Below are 22,685 nucleotides of genomic sequence, written 5' to 3' on the forward strand. Positions count from 1 at the left end.
GAATAAGGAGAGATCACAATGTTAGAAATGCCTGAACTTTGTATTTAATTACAACAGCATTGTCACTACTCGAGAAATTCAGTAAGGCTTGAGTGCCTTTGCTCTATTAGGCAATTCAGAATATCCCAGACCTTGCTCTGGACTTCAAGGTTTTTGAAGTTCAAAGCAGATGTGTTAGGAAGAAAAAACATCTGGCAAAGAGAACTTGCTTCATTGCGTGACGCTGTTTTCCTGCACTCATCAGCGGAGCGTCTGTGGAGCAGGTTGGCAGGTTTGAGAATTAATTAATGATGAGGGAATGAGCCACTCTGAGGAACTCAGTGTCGCCCCTTCTGCTTCTTTCTTCCCCATGTGTCTGGCAAAGCCTTCAGAGTCTAGGACCAGAGTCTAGCTGAGCCACAGTTGTGTCTCGACTCACACACTTGTCTTCAGGCTTAATTAGCTTGGAGATGTAAACAGATGGATGGCCCGGGACCCAGAGGGTTGGTGTTGAGCAAGGCAGTTTTATTATTGGGGACTTTTGAAATTTTTGTGAAGTGCATCGAAACTTTAAAAATGCCTTTAAAAAAACTTAGAATTTTGAAAGTAAGTACTTGAAGGTGACAAAGCTTTGTGTATATCTCAGTATTTTTCTTTCTGGAACTTTTAATTTAGATGTAATTTCAAACTTACAGAGAAGTTTCGAGAACAGTACAAGGGACACCTGTGATTTCTTAACCCAGATTCACTCATTTTCATTTCCTCCATTTGTTTTTCCATCTCCACTTCCTCCTTCCTTCCCTCTTCCCTTTACACCCACACACACACACACACACACACACACACACACACACACACACTTAAACATGTACATTTTTTTTCTGAATGACTTGAGAGCAAGGTGGAGAGATCCGGTGTCTTTACTCCTAATACTTCAGTGCTTATTTCTTAAGAACAAGGTGGTTCTTCTAAATAATCGCAGTATAGTTGTCAAAATCACAGAATTTAATATTGATGCCACACTGTTACTTAATCCATAGTCCATTTTCAAACTCCATTAGTTGTGTCCCTTCAAGCACCCCCTGTCCCCGTCCAGGCTCCATCCCAGGAGGACACATTGCCTTTAGTTGTCATGTTGTCTTTGTCTTCTTTCTTTATTTTTTTGGCCACACCACGCAGCTTGTGGGGTCTTAGTTCACTGACCAGGGATCGAACCCAGGCCCTTGGCAGTGAAACCACTGGACTGCCAGGGAAGTCCCTGGGATGCCTTTAAATGGGAACAGTTTCTCAACTTTCTTTGTCTTTTTTGACTTTGATATTTTTTGAAGAGTTCAAGCCAGATATTTAGTAGTGTTCCTATATCAGATTTGTGTGGTGTTTCCTCATGCAATTCTGGTTCTGCATTTTTGGCAAGAACACCACAGAAGTGGCAGTGAGTCTCAGGAGGCACATTGTGTTGATTTGTCCCTTAATTGGTGATGTTGGCTTCCATCATTGGATTAAAGTGGAGTCCATGGGTTTCTCCACAGTGAACTTATACTTTGCCCCTTTATACTTCATAAGAATTTTGTGGAGAGATCACACTGAGATTATGTAAATAGCCTGTTCCTCTTCAGATTCTCCTAGTTTTAGGAAGTGTGATGGCTTTCTAACTCTGTTATTTCTTCTGTATTTATTAGTTGGCATTCTGCTACAAGGAATTGCTTTCTCTTCTCCCCCATTTTATTTATTCCTCTATGTGTTTGCATTAGTATGGGCTCGTTGGTTTTAATTTTGTTCAGTGGTGGTAATTCTTTACTGTTATTATTTATTTTGATACTTAGATTGACTCAGATGTGGTCAGTGTGAGTTCCTGCAGGCTGACCCTGGGTCCTTTTGATAAGTCCTCCTCATTCTTTGAGCACTTCCTTATTTTCTGGCATAAAAAGATGTTCCAGATTCATTTAATATTTTCTGTGCCCCAGCCTTGGAATCAACATTTCTCCAAGGAATCCTGGTTCCTTTTCATGGAGACTGGTATTTGAAAACCTAGACCCTGGGTTTTGTGTGTGTGTGTGTGTCTGTGTGTGTGTGTTTTAAAGGAAACTACGTTATAGGATATTATATTTACTAAATCATTGTGTACTGTATGTATGAGTGTGTGTGCATGCATGTGTGTTGTTTAATGTTACAAATTTCAAACAGAAGAGCATTTATTTTACATGTAATACTCATAAGTTTTGACAAGTAAGAAATACATTTTTCATTTCACAGTAAACGGTATTACACAGTTCTGAGTACTAAATCATCCTGACATTTATGAAGGAGCGAATGGAAACTAGGGAGCCCGAGTGTGTTAAATATAAAGCTATCTTTAACTGTTGTATTAAAAAGCAGAGATTTATTTTCCATCTGTGATCTGAATGTGCCTATTTGTGTTCTCTTCCATGGCAGTGGAATTTCTGTGGAGCCACACGACGGAGAGCATGTGTGTTGGATATATGTCAGCCCAGGATGGGAAGGCCAAGGTAAGTGGGAAAACGGGTGCATAATTGGAAAACCTTGCAGCCACCGTGTGAACCTCTAACCTGCCAAGTGGACACAATGGAATTTTTTCAGCCTCTCTGGGCGGTAGCTCTGTGATCTTTATGAGAATCTGATAAAGAACAGTTAACGGTCCCAAAGAAAACTAGCAGATCTTTCTTGCTTTTGATGATGGAGCAGGGGAGATTAGGACAAACCTTTTATTTTTTTTTTTTATAATCTTGTTCTTCTTCATCCACTGTGAATAATTGGAAAAGAAGAAACTGGGGATTCGGAAGAGAAAATGGGTGTGCCGCTCATGGCTGGCAGGGCTGGGTGATTTTGCAAGGAGGATGGGAATAGCTAAAGGGGAACGAGGCAAAGTTAGCTGAGCAATTGGACCACACCCTGCGTGTGTGAGGGCAGAGATGCCCAGCGTCCTTGCAAGGACTACCTGGCTTGTGCTCCGGTGTGGTCTGACACAGCATCCTCATGGCAGAGTCAAAGGTCTGTGCCCCGTGTGCCACGCATCCCAGGCCCTCATCCCCCAGTGAGTCACAACATTCACAGAGAATGTCCACGCAGCGCCCCTTGAGTCGCTGGGCTTCCCTGCACTCAAGAGGGGTGAGCCTGGGAGTCAGAAACATAATTTGTGGATTCATTTTATACTGGCCTCATGTTCTTCTTGTTCATAAAATTTTTAGGAACAGCTGTGGCATATGATGTTTACTTGGCATTAAAGTACCTCAATTACAAAGCTGTAAAGCCTCTCTTTCAAAGGACATGATTTATTTTACACATTTGGAAATGCAAGTAAGGAAACTTCTGATGTACACTGTCTGATAGAGATGGGATCTTAACAAATTGAGGCTACAAGTAAGAAAGGGTAACTTCTTGCTTATTGGTCATATAACACCCATCCATGCTGGCCTCTGAATATTACCCAGCAAGGTAGTAGCATCACAGGGCTTTGCGAGGACAGCGTACGAGAGCTTTGTTCCATAGTACATAGAGAAGAGAATTATAATGGCTCATTTAAAAAAGGTGATTTAGAGCAACAGCCAGCTCTACCCACCACCAGTCCCTCCCATCAGTAAACTTCCACAATCCCCTTAGATAGCCTCATCCACCAGAGGGCAGACAGCAGAAGCAAGAAGAACTACAGTCCTTCAGCCTGTGGAACAAAAACCACATTCACAGAAAGATAGACAAGATGAAAAGGCAGAGGGCTATGTACCAGATGAAGGAACAAGGTAAAACCCCAGAAAAAAAACTAAATGAAGTGGAGCTAGGCAACCTTCCAGAAAAAGAATGCAGAATAATGATACTGAAGATGATCCAGGACCTCGGAAAAACAAGGGAGGCAAAGATCAAGAAGATGCAAGAAATATTTAACAAAGATCTAGAAGAATTAAAGAACAAACAAACAGAGATGAACAGTACAATCACTGAAATGAAAACTACACTAGAAGGAATCAATATCAGAATAACTGAGGCAGAAGAACGGATAAGTGACCTGGAAGACAGAATGCTGGAATTCACTGCTGCAGAACAGAATAAAGAAAAAAGAGTGAAAAGAAATGAAGACAGCCTAAGACACCTCTGGGACAACATTAAACGCAACAGCATTCTCATTATAGGGGTTCCAGAAGGAGAGGAGAGAGAGACAGGAACCGAGAAAATATTTGAAGAGATTATAGTCGAAAACTTCCCTAACATGGGAAAGGAAATAGCCACCCAAGTCCAGGAAGCGCAGAGAGTCCCATGCAGGATACACCCAAGAGGAAACACACCAAGACACATAGTAATCAAATTGACAAAAATTAAAGACAAAGAAAAATTATTGAAAGCAGCAAGGGAAAAATGACAAATAACCTACAAGGGAACTCCCATAAGGTTAACAGCTGATTTCTCAGCAGAAACTCTACAAGCCAGAAGGGAGTGGCATGATATACCTAAAGTGATGAAAGGGAAGAAGCTACAACCAAGATTACTCTACCCGGCAAGCATCTCATTCAGATTTGATGGAGAAATCAAAAGCTTTACAGACAAGCCAAAGCTAAGAGAATTCAGCACCACCAAACCAGCTGTACAACAAATGCTAAAGGAACTTCTCTAAGTGGGAAACACAAGAGAAGAAAAGGACCTGCAAAAACAAAGTGAAAACAATTAAGAAAATGGTAATAGGAACATACATATCGATAATTACCTTAAACGTGAATGGATTAAATGCTCCAACCAAAAGACACAGGCTCGCAGAATGGATACAAAAACAAGACCCATATATATGCTGTCTACAAGAGACCCACTTCAGACCTAGGGACACATACAGACTGAAAGTGAGGGGATGGAAAAAGATATTCCATGCAAATGGAAATCAAAAGAAAGCTGGCGCGGCAGTATTCATATCAGGTAAAATAGACTTTAAAATAAAGAATGGTACAAGAGGCAAGGAAGCACACTACATAATGATCAAGGGATCAATCCAAGAAGAAGATGTAACAACTATAAATATATATGCACCCAACATAGCACATCAATACATAAGGCAACTGCTAACAGATAGAAAAGAAGAAATTGACAGTAACACAAGAATAGTGGGGGACTTTAACACCTCACTTACACCAATGGACACATCATCCAAACAGAAAATTAATAAGGAAACACAAGCTTTAAATGACACAATAGACCAGATAGATTTAATTGATATTTATAGGACATTCCATCCAAAAACAGCAGATTACACTTTCTTCTCAAGTGCGCATGGAACATTCTCCAGGATAGATCACATTTTGGGTCACAAATCAAGCCTCAGTAAATTTAAGAAAATAGAAATCATATCAAGCATCTTTTCTGACCACAACTCTATGAGATTGGAAATCTATTACAGGGAAGAAAATGTAAAAAACACAAACACATGGAGGCTAAACAATACGTTATTAAATAACCAAGAGATCACTGAAGAAATCAAAGAGGAAATCAGAAAATACCTAGAGACAAATGACAATGAAAACACGACGATGCAAAGCCTATGGGGTGCAGCAAAAGCAGTTCTAAGAGGGAAGTTTATAGCAATACAAGCCTACCTCAAGAAGCAAGAAAAATCCCAAACAATCTAACCTTACACCTAAAGGAACTGGACAAAGAAGAACAAACAAAACCCAAAGTAAGCAGAAGGAAAGAAATCATAATGATCAGAGCAGAAATAAATGAAATAAAGAAAACAATAGCAAAGATCCATAAAACTAAAAGCTGGTTCTTTGAGAAGATACACAAAATTGATAAACCATTAGCCAGACTCATCAAGAAAAAGCAAGAGAGGACTCAAATCAATAAAATTAGAAATGAAGAAGGAGAAGTTACAACAGAACTGCAGAAATACAAAGCATCCTAAGAGACTACTACAAGCACCTCTATACCAATAAAATGGACAAACTTGAAGAAATAGACAAATTCTTAGAAAGGTATAACCTTCCAAGACTGAACCAGGAAGAAGTAGAAAATATGAACAGACCAATCACAAGTAATAAAATTGAAACTGTGATTAAAAATCTTCCAACAAACAAAAGTCCAGGACCAGATGGCTTCACAGGTGAATTCTATCAAACATTTAGAGAAGAGCTAACACCCATCCTTCTCAAACTCTTCCAGAAAACTGCAGAGGAAGGAACACTCCCAAACTCATTCTATGAGGCCACCATCACCCTGATACCAAAACCAGACAATGATACTACAAAAAAGGAAAAGTACAGACTAATATCACTGATGAATATAGGTGGAAAAATCCTCAACAAAATACTAGCAAACAGAATCTAACAACACATTAAAAGGATCATACACCATGATCAAGTGGGATTTACCCCAGGGATGCAAGGATTCTTCAATATATGTAAATCAATCAATGTGATACACCATATTGACAAACTGAAGAACAAAAATCATATGATCATCTCAGGAGATGCAGAAAAAGCTTTTGACAAAATTCAACAGCCATTTATGATAAAAGCTCTCCAGAAATTGGGCATAGAGGGAACCTACCTCAACATAACAAAGGCCATATACAACAAACCCACAGCAAACATCATTCTCAATGGTGAAATACTGAAACTATTTCCTCTAAGATCAGGAACAAGACGAGGATGTCCACCCTCACCACTGTTATTCAACATAATTTTGGAAGTCCTAGCCACGGCAATCAGAGAAGAAAAAGAAATAAAGGAATACAAATTGGAAAAGAAGAAGTAAAACTGTCACTGTTTGCAGATGACATGATACTATACATAGAGAATCCTAAAGATTCCACCAGAAAACTACTAGAGCTAAGCAATGAATTTAGTAAAGTTGCAGGATACAAAATTAATGCACAGAAATCTCTTTCATTCCTATACACTAATGATGAAAAATCTGAAAGGGAATTTAAGGAAACACTCCCATTTACTACTGCAACAAAAAGAATAAAATACCTAGGAATAAACCTACCTAAGGAGACAAAAGACCTGTATGCAGAAAACTGTAAGACACTGATGAAAGAAATTAAGAGTGACATAAACAGATGGAGAGCTATACCATGTTCTTGGATAGGAAGAATCAATATTGTGAAAATGACTATACTACCCGAAGCCATGTTCAGATTCAATGCAATCCCTATCAAATTAGCAACTGCAGTTTTTACAGAACTAGAACAAAAAATCTTAAAATTTGTATGGAGACACAAAAGACCCCAAATAGCCACAGGAGTCTTGAGGGAAAAAAACGGAGCTTGAGGAATTAGACTCCCTGACTTCAGAGTATACCGCAAAGCTACAGTAATCAAGACGATATGGTACTGGCACTAAAAGAGAAATATAGATCAATGGAACAGGATAGAAAGCCCAGAAACAAACCCTTGCACCTATGGTCAACTAATCTATGAAAAAGGAGGCAAGGGTATACAATGGAGAAAAGACAGTCTCTTCAATAAGTGGTGCTGGGAATACTGGAAAAGCTACATGTAAAAGAATGAAATTAGAGTACTCCCTAACACCATACACAAAAATAAAGTGAAAATGGCTTAGAGACCTAAATGTGAGACCAGACACTATAAAACTCTTAGAGGAAAACATAGGAAGAATACTCTTTGACATAAACCACAGCAAGATATTTTTTAATCTACCTCGTAGAGTAATGGAAATAAAAACAAAAATAAACAAATGAGACCTATTGAAACTTAAAAGCTTTTGCACAGCAGAGGAAATCATAAACAAGATGAAAAGACAACCCTTAGAATGGGAGAAGATATTTGCAAACGAATCAATGGACAAAGGATTAATATCCAAGATATATAAACAGCTCATGCAGCTCAATATTAAAAAAACAAACAACCCAATCCAAAAATGGGCAGAAGACCTAAATAGACATTTTTCCAAAGAAGACATCCAGATGGCCAAGAAGCACATGAAAAGTTGCTCAACATCAGTAATTATTAGAGAAATGCAAGTCAAAACTGCAATGAGGTGTCACCTCACACCAGTTAAAATGGGCATCATCAGAAAATCTACAAATAAGAAATGCTGGAGAGGGTGTGGAGAAAAGGGAACCCTCTTGCACTGTTGGTGGGAATGTAAATTGATACAGCTACTATGGAGAACAGTATGGAGGTTCCTTAAAGAACTAAAAATAGAATTACCATATGCCCAGCAATCCCACTACTGGGCATATACCCAGAGAAAACCATAATTCAAAAAGACACATGTACCCCAGTGTTCACTGCAGCACTATTTATAGTAGCCAGGTCATGGAAGCAATCCAAAGGCCCATCGACAGACGGATGGATAAAGATGTGGTACATATATACCATGGACTATTACTCCGCCATAAAAAGGAATTAAATTGGGTCATTTGTAGAGATGTGGATGCATCTATAGATTGTCATACAGAGTGAAGTAAGTCATAAAGAGAAAGACAAATATCGTATGTTAATGCATATATGTGGAACCTAGAAAATGATACAGATGAACCGGTTTGCAGGGCAGAAATTGAGACACTGAAGTAGAGAACAAACGTATGGACACCGTGTGGGGAAAGCGATGGGGGTTGAGGGTGGTGGTGTGATGAATTGGGAGATTGGGATTGACATGTATACCCTGATGTGTGTAAAACTGATGACCAATAAGAACCTGCTGTATAAAAAAATAAAATAAAAGTGATTTATGGGTTTAGAGCAACATTATCTAAAAGAATTTTCTGTGTTGATGGAAATAATTTATATTTATATTTATATTGTGTCCTCCTATATGATAGCCACTAGACACATGTGGCAATGAGCACTGGAAATGTGGCGAGTATGCCCGAGAAACAGAAGTTAAAATTTTGCTTAAATGTGAATAGCCACATGTGGCTATTGGCTACCATACTGAACAGCACCGATTTAAAGAAAGAGTGGAAAAGTGGCTCTCTAAATAAATATTTTCAAAACATTCTTTTTTTCCCAATTGCAAAACGGTTCCAAAATATAAAATAAGACTGATAAGCCATAAGAACCCTTGCCCAAGAATAACTTGCAGCCAGTTAAGTTTCTCTCACCCTTGACATGTTGAATCTGAGCTAAAATTGCTTTTTAACAAAAAAACGTGGAAGAGGTAGACTTCAGTAGTGGAGCTGGTCTGAAACCTGTCTGGTGGGAGCGGTCAAGTTATTAAGTCCCGTTTGCAGAAATGTTCCTGTTATCCCTGCTGGTGGCCTGTGGAAGACACCTTGCTATTTAACATGAAATATGGGAGGAAAGAGAGTGGAGAGTCCTGCCTTAAGCCCAAAGATATTTGGCTTCCAGTTGAATCGCTTGACATCTGGTGGACGTGGTTTTCATATTGCTGGTAAATTCTCCAGCTGTTGGTATTGATGGGCCAACAGATACAGCTGCTCCTCTTGCCTCACTTGTAAATTATGTGTTTGACCTTCCTTGCAGAGAGTTCATCCCTTTCCCTTTCTTCCTCCTTTGAGCCTGTGGCAACAAATGCTTTCCCCCAAAAAACCAACCAAACAAAAAAAAACCCAAACACTAAAGCTTTGGTTGCTGAATTGTATTGATAAAAAACAAACAAACATCTCTTCTGTCATAAAGCCTGGAATTTGATTGTATTGCAAGTATGACAAAGTTATAGATGACAAGCTGAGCTCAAAAGAGGAAAGAGGGGCTATAGCAAAGTTTATATTCTTTTTAAGAGAGTAAGCCTTTGGCCTACCCCCTGGTTTCCTGATTTCTGTGAAAGAATTATTGAATTAGTGGCATACCCATTCAAGTATGATGATGGGTTTGTGAAACATGCTCTCATATGATATTGCAAACCACAGTAGCAAAATGAGAAAGAAGGCATCTTTATTTTATTTTACTTTATTTTATTTTTGGCCGTACCACGTGGCATGCAAGATGCTAGTTCCCTGACCAGGGATGGAACCCATGCCCCCTGCAGTGGAAACACGGAGTCTTAACCACTGGACTGCCAGGGAAGTCCCAGAAGACATCTTCAAAAATTGAAACAACAACATTCTTTTAAATTTAAAAACTACTTCTGAGAAGTTTTTATTTTTATTTTTAATTTGCCCTGCTTTCCAAAAATTGCCTTCTTTCTGCTTGTTACCAAACTCAGAAACTAAAGCCACCTGGCCATTTGAACATTTTATATAAGCTAACTATGTTTAATCCAGGTTAATACCTTGAATTAAAGTTCACCTCAAAATTGTACTGCTTCAAAAAGGCTGGATAATAACTAATATCATTATAACCAGAATCCATATCTAATTTGAATAAATAGAGGTAGGTTCATTTATAAGTTTCTTTCTTTTTTTTTTTTAATACAATGCTCTTGTGGTTGTATCCCTTAATTTAATTTCTAAACCCCTTCTGTAGCATGAGTTAAAGAGATTTCTTTTTATTGAACCAAAATTAGGGCATTGATACCAGTTGGATTTAAAAATCAGATTGCCTGTGTCCTACGCAAGATAGCAGACAGTTAATGAATGGTTTTTAATAAACACCCAGTGTGTATGGACTACTATAATAAAAACAGATGTTAACATTGGCATGGAACTTATTCAGGTATAATAAGTGAAACCTAGGTTTCTTTTCCTATGTAGAGGTCATTTTTTATAACACAGTGAAAATACTGTTATAAAAATTAATCCTTGAGGAGGAGCAGGCTATTTTATGGTCGTAAGGTGTTTCCTCATAGATTCTTATTAGTTACAGGGGAAAATAATAAGTATATAATGGAGAAACCAGGCAATAACTTGACCATGTGATCAAAACTAATGTCATGAGTGAGGGGCAAATGGACATATCATGTGCCTCTGGATGTGAGAACCTGAGAAAGACACAACATCACTTTTGCAGTATCCCATCTGGAAGTGCACAGACTGAATCTAACCACAAGGAAACATCAGACAAATTGAAAATGAAGAACATTCTAGGAAGAAAGAAAAAGGGGACTATATTCTTCAAAAATGTCAGTGTCATAAAAGACAAAGGCTGAGGAAATGTTCCAGATTAAACAATGTTAAAGAGTCGTGACAACTAGTATATGCAATAACTGATCCTAGGCTGGATCCTATATGGGAGGGGAAAAATGCCAAAAATGTATTTTTAGGTCAATTTACAAAATGGGATATAGATAGTAGAAAATGTTGTATCATTTTAAAATGTGCTTGTTATAACTATACTGTGGTATGCAGGGAAATATTCTTACCTTTAGTACAAACTGGAGTGTTTGGAGGTAAAGGGCCATAATTCAACAATATCTTCTCAGTGGTTCAGAAAATAATATTATGTGGATGGATGGGTGGATAGATGGATAGATAGATAGCAGATTACAAAGCAAACGGAACAAAATGTTAGCAATGGGTGAACCTGGGTAAAGGATGTATGGGTGTCCCTTGAACTGTTCTGTAATTTTGAAATTATTTTCAAATAAAAAGTTTTTAAAAACGTCACCCTTTTATATTATGACACATTTGATCAGTTCTTGCAATTGAAATGAACAAGTATTGGAATGGGTGCAGTGCCAGACAGCTGGAGCCTAGGTTCCCCCTTCACTCCTTGCAGACTATGTGACTCAGTGTGGTCGTTGTGCCTTTCTGATCTCAGAGGCCTCATGTGTAAGATGAGAGTAAGAAAACCTGACTCTGCCTTAAGTCCTTCCTGGGATCAGGCTTGATAGGAGCAAGGAAACAAAGTCTTACGTGTCTGAATACAGATGAATGGACCCTGGTTAAGTCCTTTATATATTATGGGTATTGTATATATGTGGCCCTTCCTCCCTAGATACTTGCTTGCCATCTGCAAAATTCTAAATTCTACATTGCAGATTAATAAGCATATATGTTGCTGTTCAGTTTTTGGTAGGATTTTTGTAACCCCAAATGTAGTATCTACCATGCTTTGTGTTTTTTTGTTTGTTTGTTTTTTTTCGGTACGCGGGCCTCTCACTGTTGTGGCCTCTCCCGTTGTGGAGCACAGGCTCCGGACGCACAGGCTCAGCAGCCATGGCTCACGGGCCCAGCCACTCCGTGGCATGTGGGACCTTCCCGGACTGGGGCACGAACCCGTGTCCCCTGCATCAGCAGGCGGACTCTCAACCACTGCGCCACCAGGGAAGCCCCATGCTTTGGTTTTTTGAAGATAGTTTCTGGGGCTTTTAAAAAATCTCAGTAAATGTCTGTGTACAAGGGACAGCACAGATGAGATTTCTGAGAGCTTTTTGATAGGCTTAACTTGTGTATCAAGGAAAGCCATGGGAGGATGACTTAAATATAAAACATGAGGTACATGGGACTTCCCTGGTGGCACAGCAGCTAAGACTCTGAGCTCCCAATTCAGGGGCCCGGGTTCAATTCCTGGTCAGGGAACTAGATCCCACATGCATGCCGCAGCTAAGAGTTCACATGCCACAGCTAAGAAGCCCACGAGCCGCAACTAAGGAGCCTGCCTGCCTGCCGCAACTAAGACCCGGTGCAACCAAATAAATTAATTTTAAAAAAATGAGGTCCACAAGAGGGAGTTACCAAAAGAAGTGAGAAAAAGACTTCCAATTAGGATGAAGAAAGTCACAAGAGACTGTTGCCTCTACTCCCAGTAATGAGAATGAGCTGGATAAACTATAAAGTCATAGATTTAAAAAATTATCCCAAAAGCAGAATATGGTAGAAAAACTTAAATGAACTAAATTCCAGAAAGAGATAAGCCTTTCCTAGGAGAGAAAAAAGCTCTGACTGCTTCTTTCCTGGCAAAGCAGCAGGAGGAGGGTTTTTTAAAGGTGTCAGCAAGACCATCTATAAAGAGGCAGTGTGATATAATAAGAGAATGGGCTTTGGAGTTAGCCAGACTTGGATTTCCATCCTGAAGCCCCTGCTTTGTAACCTGGGGCAGGTTGCCTATCTGACCCTTGGTTTCCTTATTTTAAAGTGGGAATATTACCGAAGCTTTCCGAGCATTCTGAATATTAATTGAATAATAAAACCAAAGTGCATATAATAGAGCTACATACATTGTGATGGGTCATGGTGGTGGCGGTGGTGGTAGAAGTGGTAGAGAGTCTCTCAGGGCTGTCACCTTGCAGCTCCGCAGCCTCATTTACACTGTAACCTTGTTCCCAAACGTGCCGTGTCCATTGCCTACCACAGGAGTGACACCTCCTGGATTTTCACCCTGCTTTCCTGGTGGAGATGGTAGGGGTTATTACATTTTGACAAAACGTAACTCTAGCTTGTAAATATAAACCAACTGACAAGTGAATTCAGAGATCCCAGAAGAGGAAAAAAAATTGTTTGAAGCTGCAGGAATAGACACACACACATACAACCCTGCAATTCAGGCCAATATGGTAGTAACGGAGCCCTTTCAAAAGCTTTCTGACTAGATGTCTACCAACTTGACAGCATCACAAACTTAGGCTTTTAAATGAAACCTAAGTTGCCTGCAGCATTCCTGATAAGCTCACCTAACTGAATAATTTTCCCTTTAAAAGTAAGAGGGAAGAATATTGTTTACTAGCTACTGTTGAGTATCTCTTGTGTGAACGCAGGCAGCCTTCTCAGATTCCTCTGAGCTCTAGACAGTAGAACACCTTTGGGTGTGTTGACCATGAGTTCCTTAAAAGGGACTTCAGTTCCACGACAGTGGCCAGTGACAGTCACTGGGTGGATATATTGGATCTTATTTTAGATTTATGAAGAACCACTTAGACAAAAGTTGGCCTTTGTCTAAGCCAAATTTTAACTGCTTCTGATAATCTAGTCCCCATGTTACTCAACAACTGATCCCTGGCAGGAAGCCAACTGCCCTGAGATGGTGTTAGGTGCCGCCAACAAGCTATGTACTAGGAAAACATCCCAGACAGCTAAATTTGGCAACTGTGCTTTATGGAACAGAAGGAAAAGTGGCTAATCAGTGATTTTACTTGTACCTTTTAAGCTTGCCCAGAATTTCAAATATAGAAAATTGCATTTCTTTTCCATGCTCTTAGGACTTCCAGGAGGATCCCATTGGGTTTATTTAGAAAGTTCTTTAGACAAACAGGAGAAGATTGTAGAAGGCTGAGTATGTGAAAAACAAACTTTAAGACACAAGTTTCCTCAGCCTCAAGTTTAGTTCTAAGAGTAGTTGGTAATTTTATTTTTGCCTAATTAGTCTTATGCCATCAGTTTCTTCCAAATGATTCATTTGACATAGCTCCAAAGCAATAAATAGAATAAATACAAAGAGGGAATTCACCATGTTTGCAAGAGCATAAATCTTCCCAGAGGTATTAACCATATTTATCCAAATAAATCTCATTTTAATCATGGTGTAGGGTTAGATCTCTGCAAAGATAAATATGTCTATTGCTTGGACTTGTAGACATTCCATGTTAGTTGGAAGGAAGTGAATAAACCTTTTTTTCTGGTTATAGCAACATAGAAAATAATGAAAACATTAATTTCTCTACCTCTATATACTTACATAGCCATCAGCTTACATAGTTCACATCAGGTGTGAACTTAACATTAGAATGTCACCTTGTTACCTTCTAGTACCCAACATTTTAGGTAAATATGTACCTTCCCAAAGCAGACACGTGCCTGCATTTTACGCACAGAACAACGCATAAGTGTGAGATGTGACTGAGACAAGCATTCATGAGAATGATTGGCCTTATTACCCACAATGAGTAAGTAATGGTTACAGGATGGTCATTTCTTTCTCTTGGTTGAAAAGCAGTGGACAAATGATGAAAGGAATCTTTTCTTGTTTTTTTTTTTCAATCTTAAGACAAAAAAGGCCATAATCTTGGTCATGCCATTCTTGTTTCTTGTTAACTTTCTAACTTGAAACAAGGTATTGATTTCTTTGATTGTAAAGATTCAGGATCACCCATTGATTTTATGTTGTAAGAACTTCTATTATATTATTTTCTTAAGTAGGCGAGTAGTGATGGGGACTGAATCTACAGGTATGCAGTCAGTATACACGGAGGTACTGATGGCCCCGCAGGGCCCCACACACATGGGCATTCATTCCATAGATAACGCCTTCTATGAGTGGCTCCCTGTTGAGATTGAGGGTAGAACTTTGAGTCCAGATGGTTGTTTGGATGCAACATTTTATCCCAGTCACCCTCCTCCCCAGTAACCTGCAGATTTGAGCTCAAAAGCTGAATTCATCAGCAGATCAGCATATTTTAAAAAATTGAAAATGTTTACATAAAAAATTTGAACTTACATAAAACAGAAATTTTGAATAAAATTTTTATACAAGATTTAAACGTTTTAAGTTTTACGTAAAGGTACAATTTTCTTCCTCCTGGCTTGTTTTCTCTCATAAGAGTAGATTTGGCCACACTGGGACCCACTTCCTACATGGTCGTGATTAGTTGGAGCCAAGTGGTAGCCACCCTGTTTGGTGGGGCCTGGACATACCATTCTGACAGTCCTACACCTGGCCTGTTTCACTTAAACAGGCATCGGAGACTGACCCGTGTTGTAGATTTTGAACGCTAAGCAAAGTCTATCTGCTGGAATACATTTTCATTCCAGTACCATTCATTCAAATAATATAGTTTCTGTCTTCTTTAAAGCCTTCATCTTGGAGCGTCCATTCTGTCTAATCCTAAGGATTAAAATTCTTCTCTGATGATTATTATGTATGATTTTTATGTCTTATAAGTAAAGCAGTGCTGTAAATTGGTGAAACTTTAACATTTTAGTAATAACTAATTGAGACATTTGGATACGGTTGAGCTACTCTCTCTATTTGCATTCTTTTCAAATACTTCTGGATGCAATAAGTGGTACGTATGGCGATTTACTTTTATGCTCTTGAGCTGTCATCACTGCACTGTACATGTTTGGACTACACTGTCTGCTGCAGTGTTGAAGGCATGAAAAGAAACTTAATTTAGAATGAGGGTTGTGTTAATGCTTCGCTATTAGGAGATGCTCAGGGTACTTGGAAACAGCTTTTTCTTCACGTGAAATAGAAAATTAATCGTATTTTGAATGTACCTCCTGTAACAGATGAAAACCCCAATAATCCCGATTTCTTCCATTGATAGGTCTTGTGGATATTATGGTAAAATTTTGAACAGTTAGAACCTGCTAACAGTTAGAACCTGCCCCATTAAAAATGGAAGATCTTGGCAAAACAAGCTCTTACTAGGCAGTTAGTAATAAGCCCCAGTAGCCCCTGAATAAAACATGCTTCCAACCCAAATTTCTACAAATTTCCAAAGCCAGGTCAGACAGGAAGGACCCGGTCTTTAAAGTGATAATCTCTTAGGTATAACGAGTTCTTGAATCTTGCAATTTATGTTTTTGTTCAGTAGGACATACTTGGGGCAAAAAAGAAATAAATACAATCTGTAAGTTTTTCACCATCAAAGATGACAAAAATTCATTTCTCCTTAACTTCAGTTAATCAGTATTAGAGCTAATCAGGGATTTATTACAGAGATTAGTAATGATTAACTGGGAAGGAAGCCTTGATTCTTTGGCATTGAGATTTTGGCTATTAGAAAAAGTCAGTTTACTTAGGAGTACAGTTTTGATGAAACATAGCGGCTCATTTTTTAAAACGAAATATTTATTAAACAAATGCTATTGAGTGCCTATTATATTCAGGTACTTTCCTGGAAACATAATTGTGAACAAAAAAGCTAAGAACCTTTGTACTCCTGGCCTGACACACTAGTGGGGAAAATAATAACCAAGATAAATAAGGCGTATAGTATGTTTGTGCTAAGTGCTAAAAAGAAACGTGAAGCTGGCAAGGATTTTAGGAAGTACGAGGGTTCCGATGTTAGGCAGGTCTCACTAAGAAAGTGACGTTTGTGTAAAGCCTTGGAAGATTTATGAGAGCAAGGCAAGAACGTCCCAGCATGGAGAACAGCAAGAGCAGAGGCCTTCAATCAGGATTGAGTGTTCCGGGTGTGATGGAGGGACAGGGAGGAGGCTGGTCTTAGTGGGACAGAGTAAGCCATGGGGGACCAGACCACGTGGGTTCTTACCAGTCACCGTCAGGATCTGGGCTCTTCCAAAGCCACTGGAGGGTAGTGAGCAGAGGAGTGACAATGTCTGGCTCACATTTTAAGAGGCGACTCCAGCTGCTGAAAGGGAGGCAGAGTGGACGGCCATTGCCACCCGTGAGTGACGATAATGAGTTGGACTAGAACGTTAGCTGGGCAGGTGGTGAGAGCCAGTTGGCTTCTGTGTCCATTTTAAGAGAGAGCCGACAGGAGCTGCCGATGGATTCGACAGAGGCACAGGGGAAAGAGAGAAGGCAGCAATGAGAATGGAGTTGCCATTTACCAGTGGGGGGAAGAAGGTGAGGGAGGAAGCAGGCTTGAGGGGAAGTAGAAAGACCTCAGTTCTGGATGTGTTCATTTGGAGATGCCTGTTAGGCATTGAATGGAGATGGTCAGCGTGTGGTTGGATGTATGTGTCAGGAGAGAGGACTAAGTTGAAGATGCATATTTGGGAATCTCAGCATATAAATGCTTTTTTAAAATTACAAGGCTAGGTGCGATCATCAAGAGAGGGACCACAGCCAGGACAAAAGATTTCTGAGGAATTGCTGTGTTGATAAGTCAGAGAGGTGAAGAACCCAGCAAAGGAGATTGAGAAACGGCCGTAGAGGCTGGTGGAGAACCAGGGGAGGGTGGGGCCTTAGAAACCAAGGATAGAAAGTATTTCAAGGCCAAGAGAGCGATCAGCTTTATCAGATCCTGTACTCTGGGCCCATGAAGTTAGGTCTGAGGACAGACCACTGGATTTAGCATTCGGAAGTCATTGCTTACCTTGGTAAGAGCCGTTTCAGTGCAGTGGTCAAGGCAGAAACCTGAGTGGAGAGGGTTTAGAGAGAATGGAAGGAAAGAAGCTGCGGAAACAAGAATAGACAAGTCTTTTAAAGAATGTGGCTGTAAATGGCAGCAAAGAAATGAAGTGGCAGCTGGAGGAGGAGGTAGTTCTGGAGAGTTATTATTCTTTCCTCTTTCTCCAGTGGAACCAGATGCTTTACTTTATGTCCAGAACACTGCACAGATAATTTTCTACAAGATGAGTTGAGGAAAAGTGGAGTTGAGGTAAAGTTGAGTCTTGGGGTACCCCAACATTTAGTGGCTTGGGGAGGTGAGGAACTGAGGTCTCAGTATTAGAGTAAAAGAGAAGGGAGGTTTCGTCACACTCTTTATAGGAGTTTGGGTGCAGCTGGAATTGAAGGACAGCATCCGTTGACATTTGGGATGAGCTGGCTTACAGAGTCCGCGGGTTCCTTTATTAAAGAGTGTCTGAACTTCACGTGCTCACGTGCCTGTCTGGCTCTGAGAAAAGTGGGCTGGGGCTGACATTTGACCAGGCTCCTTTTTTTCAGAGAGCCTCTCCCAGGACCAGCAGAAGCCAGCCTGGGAAGCCTTGCCCTCTCTCGTCTCAACACCTTAATAGTTCTTTGGTGTCACACGGGTCAGATCAATAAGAAGTCAGGAAGCAGATGGTTTTGACGAGGAGAACTTTCTTCAAAGAGTTTGTTGGCGGTTTTTATTTTTACCCCTCCCAAATTCCTCACTGACAGATCAACTGAAATTCTCAGGAAATAGTCCATTACACAAATAGTAGTTTCACTCTTTATGGTAGTTTCAACATTAGCCTTTCATTTCTTTTCAAATACAAGATGCTCTTTTCAAGCTATAGTAAAATCCATGTTATCTGGCAGCTTACCAACCAGAAGACTGTTACTGACATTTTGGGTTTTCACTCAGTACAAATCTGGATGCTGAGGCTTCCCCGCCAGGTTCTCCAGGAAGGGCCCACCGGGTTGTCTTTACCAAGGAAATGGCAGCCCAGGGCTTACCGTTACAGGAGCGAAGGTAAACCCCCGGCCTTCATGCTGCACATGGGCCTGCAGAGCTCGACTAGATCTCCTCCTCTTAGCTTCACACCTCCCGCTCCCATTAGCCCCTCAGAAAGAAATATCTGAAATATGAAGTTCCTTATATAAGGTGGCGTAGCTACCAAGAGGTGGAGCCAAGATTCAAGCCAGACATTCTGAACTCCAGAACCAAAGCTTCTAACCACTTAGTTATCAAGAGAGGCCTAAGCTGGAGGTGTTTATTTGGGAGTCTCTGCATATAGATGCTTTTTATAAAACTACAGGACTGGATGAGATCACCAAGGAGTGACCACAGATGGGAGAAGAGGGGCCTGAGTCCCAGGTAACTCCCATGCATTTAGGGTGGCGGGACCTGCAAAGGGGACTGGGAAATTGTGGCCATAGAGGTTGAGGAGAAACAGGTGACGGTGGGGTCCTGGAAACCAAGGAAAGGAGGCGTTTCAAGGAGAAGATGGTGGTCGTCTCGATGCAACTGCTGGGTCCTGCGCTGACAGTACAGCTATTTTGTTCATTCTTTTCTTTGGCAGTGCTCAGGAGTGGTGTGGGGACACAGTCATGCCTCCCAGAATGGGTCTTGAACAGTTAGAAAGGACATAGATTAATTTCTCAATAGATTATGTTGCTGCATTAAACACTCACTAAATCACTCTGCTGCATAATTAAGAAAATACAGAAAAATGACAGGGAGAAAAAAAAAAATGTAATCCTGGCCCTGAATGAATCCTTCTGGAATGCAGTGAACTGCCCCACATTAACCACTGTTAACATTTTGATATAGTTCCTTTGGCTTCTGCAATTGTGATTTTTTTACACAATTGAGATTGTTTGGACTACATGGAATGGCATATTTTGCTTTATTCTTTTTTAAAATCAATTTTTAATAGAAAAATAGTCATTCATGTACCTCTTTGAACATTTGAGAAAAAGGGTAAAGAAAATTTTAGAAATCAGAGTAAAGACTATAAAAGGTCTCCACAGTCGCAGAATGCACCATAAACGTGATTGTATCAGAGGTGTGTTTCCGTGTTGTCTGTATGACACGTCTACTGTCCCTCTCACTGCCTGCCTCCCTCCTTATCCAAAAGGTAGCCTAGGGACAGGCTTTGTTCCTGCAGAGATGGGGGTGCAAATCCTAGGGACGAGGGTGGGATGAAAATCCAGCCTCCTGGCCTCCACCCTCAGATACTCTGATGTACTGGGTCTCAGTAAATGGTCCTAACACCACTATCTAAGAGCTCCACTCTTAAGTTAGGCCAGGTCTAAAGAGAAGGTGATACAAGTCCTAGGACCAATTGGGATTTTAATTACTTCTTGGGGCTATTTTAAAAAAATCTATAACCTGAATTCTAGGAAAATTTACACATGTGAGGTTTTTGAAAAAAAATATGTAAACCGCATTTAGAGGGCCATTCTAATGCAAAACTATAAAGAATGTTAGAATCAGAAAGACCTCCCAATATAATTGAGTCGAATTTTTCATTTTTACCTACAAAGATGCTGAAGCCCAGAGATCTAGTGACCCCCCCAGTTCAGAGACTCTCCAGTCCGTCCGCAGCAGAATCAAGGCTCAAACCCAGTTCTCTGAATCCCAGAATCATCCTGAAATTTTTTGGTAAAATGTGTGGCAGTAGCTTTTCCGAGCAAGCCCTATTTCACCCTGAAAAATAAATTTGTGTCTCTTAACAGATTTAGAATTTGATTTAGAATCCTTCACGCTAAGGCTTTGTGGGAGTAAAGAGAGCCCTAAATTTGGAGTCCAAAGGCTTTCATTCAAGTCTCAGTTTTTCTACTTCCTCTGGGATCATAAGCAAACCACAGAACCATTCTGAGCCTCCCCTTTTTTCCACCTGAAAAATAGGTATAGTATACCTCTGTCTAACTGAGAGGGTATTTTGAAGCCATCTCATTGATGCAAAGGCACTACGGAAACTAAAGCATTATGCAAATGTAGGGGCTTCATATTTTTATTAAGATTTTACAAGGAACTAGTTTCACAAGGAACTGGCTTCCGCATCCTACAGAGACCTAATTGCCTTCAGAGCAAGATCCATGTGTGTTTCATTCTTCTGTCCCCTCATAATAAGTGCAGAATAAATACTTCTAAATAGCGGAGAGCTTTTATCACCTTTAGCAGAATGGAATATCCATGATAATTCTTCACGTGAGTGGCGCTATAATAGGTACTGTGGGCTTGCCCTGTTTATGTGGAGGCCTTCACGGGGCTTTTAAGATAAAAATAAGGGGCAGCGTTGTCTGTTGTTGCCTCTGAAGTGTGGTGTCGTTGCATGGTAAAAGAAGTAACAAAAGTTGCCGAGAGACTGGAACAACATACTGTTCTCATCAGACCGCATTTTCGTCTTATTTTAAGGCTCCTTGGACATGATATTTCTATGTGAGAACAGTAGAACTTTCCCTTTATGTAGGCTTGTTTCAGGACTAACAACGAAATCTGCCATAATGGTGTCTTTGTGCTTTGTCCACATTTGCCAATGGTCTTTTATGGCATCCTTGTTCTAAATGTGGAAAACGAGGTAGGGGCAACATGGAGTAAAATGACTAACATATGGCATTAATTTTTCAATCTGTTGATATTTCTGATTTGTTGGGTTGAACTTGGGAATTACATCTTCACATTGCTCTGGCCCATTTATTACTTTCAGTTTAAGACAATGATGGGATAGAAGTAAAACGCTTGTTTTTAGACTCATTCACAATGTATGCAAAAGCTAAAGAAAGTCAGTGTCAGAGAAGGTTAAACTTTGCGAGGCTCCTCTAGAGACCGTCTAACCCAGAGTCCTTGTTTTACAGCTCTGAGATTTTCACTGATTTGCCTGATATCACACAGGCTAAGGAAGTGAGCACCCAGATCTTTTGACCTGTAGTTAAATGGGGTTTTATTCTGTAAAATATACACATTATTCTGGATTATATTAAGCAGGTTCATGTGAAACTGTCAACTAGTTGAGTACATCTGCTTTCAGGATGAAGTCTGAAGACCAAACTCTATTTTTAGAGCAGTAAACTACATTCCAAGCTTTAATGCTGCACACAAAGAATGCTCAGAATATTCTTATTCGCAAGTTGTGTCTCCTTGAAAGACAGCTCTTGAAAGCAGTGGGGAGGGAACTTCTGGGAAAAGGATGGGAGTTGGGGATAGTGTCTCCGGACTCAAGTCATTAAGGAAAAAGAAAAAAGCCCATAGTAGATACAAAGCAATAAAAACCAACCAGACACACTTCCTCAGCACTTCTCTCTGGAATTGGTCATTTAAGGTCTATCACGTTTGTGCCAGTAAAAGAAAGTAGAGAGTGACTGTTGTCACATCAGGTAAGAATTCACTGTGTAAGGGCACAAGGTGTGCTCAGCCAACATGCCACCTCCAGCCCCAACTCTACACACCCCGAGTAGCACGGTGATGATGCAGAAGACAAGCTGAACCTGCAGCTAAATGGATCTGTATTCTACAAAATATACACATCATTCTGGGTTGTTTTAAGGAAGTTCATGTGACACTGTTAATAGATTGAAAAATATAAGTTACTTAGGACTCAACAATTTGAAAAATAAGGCAGAATTAACAAGAGAAGGGAAAATAGTAGGGAAAGGAATATCTGTCCCTTCAGATATTTATGGTGAGTTGTAAGATTGAGTGTGAGACACTCTTGTCCCGCTCTCCAGGAGGGAAATTGCCCTGCAAACAAGGTAGCCCTCCTGCTTTCCATATTCCTCTGAGCGCTGAATTCTGCAGTTTCGTTCATGCGGCAGGATGCAGCAGACCCACCAGGCATGCAGCCCACACCTGACCGCTGTCGAG

The 22,685-nt window shown here is 40.1% G+C and overlaps 1 protein-coding gene across 2 annotated transcripts in view; it reads left to right on the forward strand.

Moving 5' to 3' along the window:
* Positions 1-22,685, forward strand: part of TASP1 (taspase 1) — a 235,488-nt gene that overhangs the window by 200,948 nt on the left and 11,855 nt on the right. For both annotated transcript variants that reach the window (XM_024735456.1, XM_024735457.1), the window contains one exon: positions 2,413-2,486. In XM_024735456.1, the coding sequence (XP_024591224.1) occupies positions 2,413-2,486 (74 nt within the window). The remainder of the gene's footprint in view (positions 1-2,412; positions 2,487-22,685) is intronic.

Source organism: Neophocaena asiaeorientalis, unplaced genomic scaffold (assembly GCF_003031525.2).
Source record: "Neophocaena asiaeorientalis asiaeorientalis breed wild unplaced genomic scaffold, Neophocaena_asiaeorientalis_V1.1 scaffold64, whole genome shotgun sequence".
Classification (NCBI taxonomy): Eukaryota; Metazoa; Chordata; class Mammalia; order Artiodactyla; family Phocoenidae; genus Neophocaena; species Neophocaena asiaeorientalis.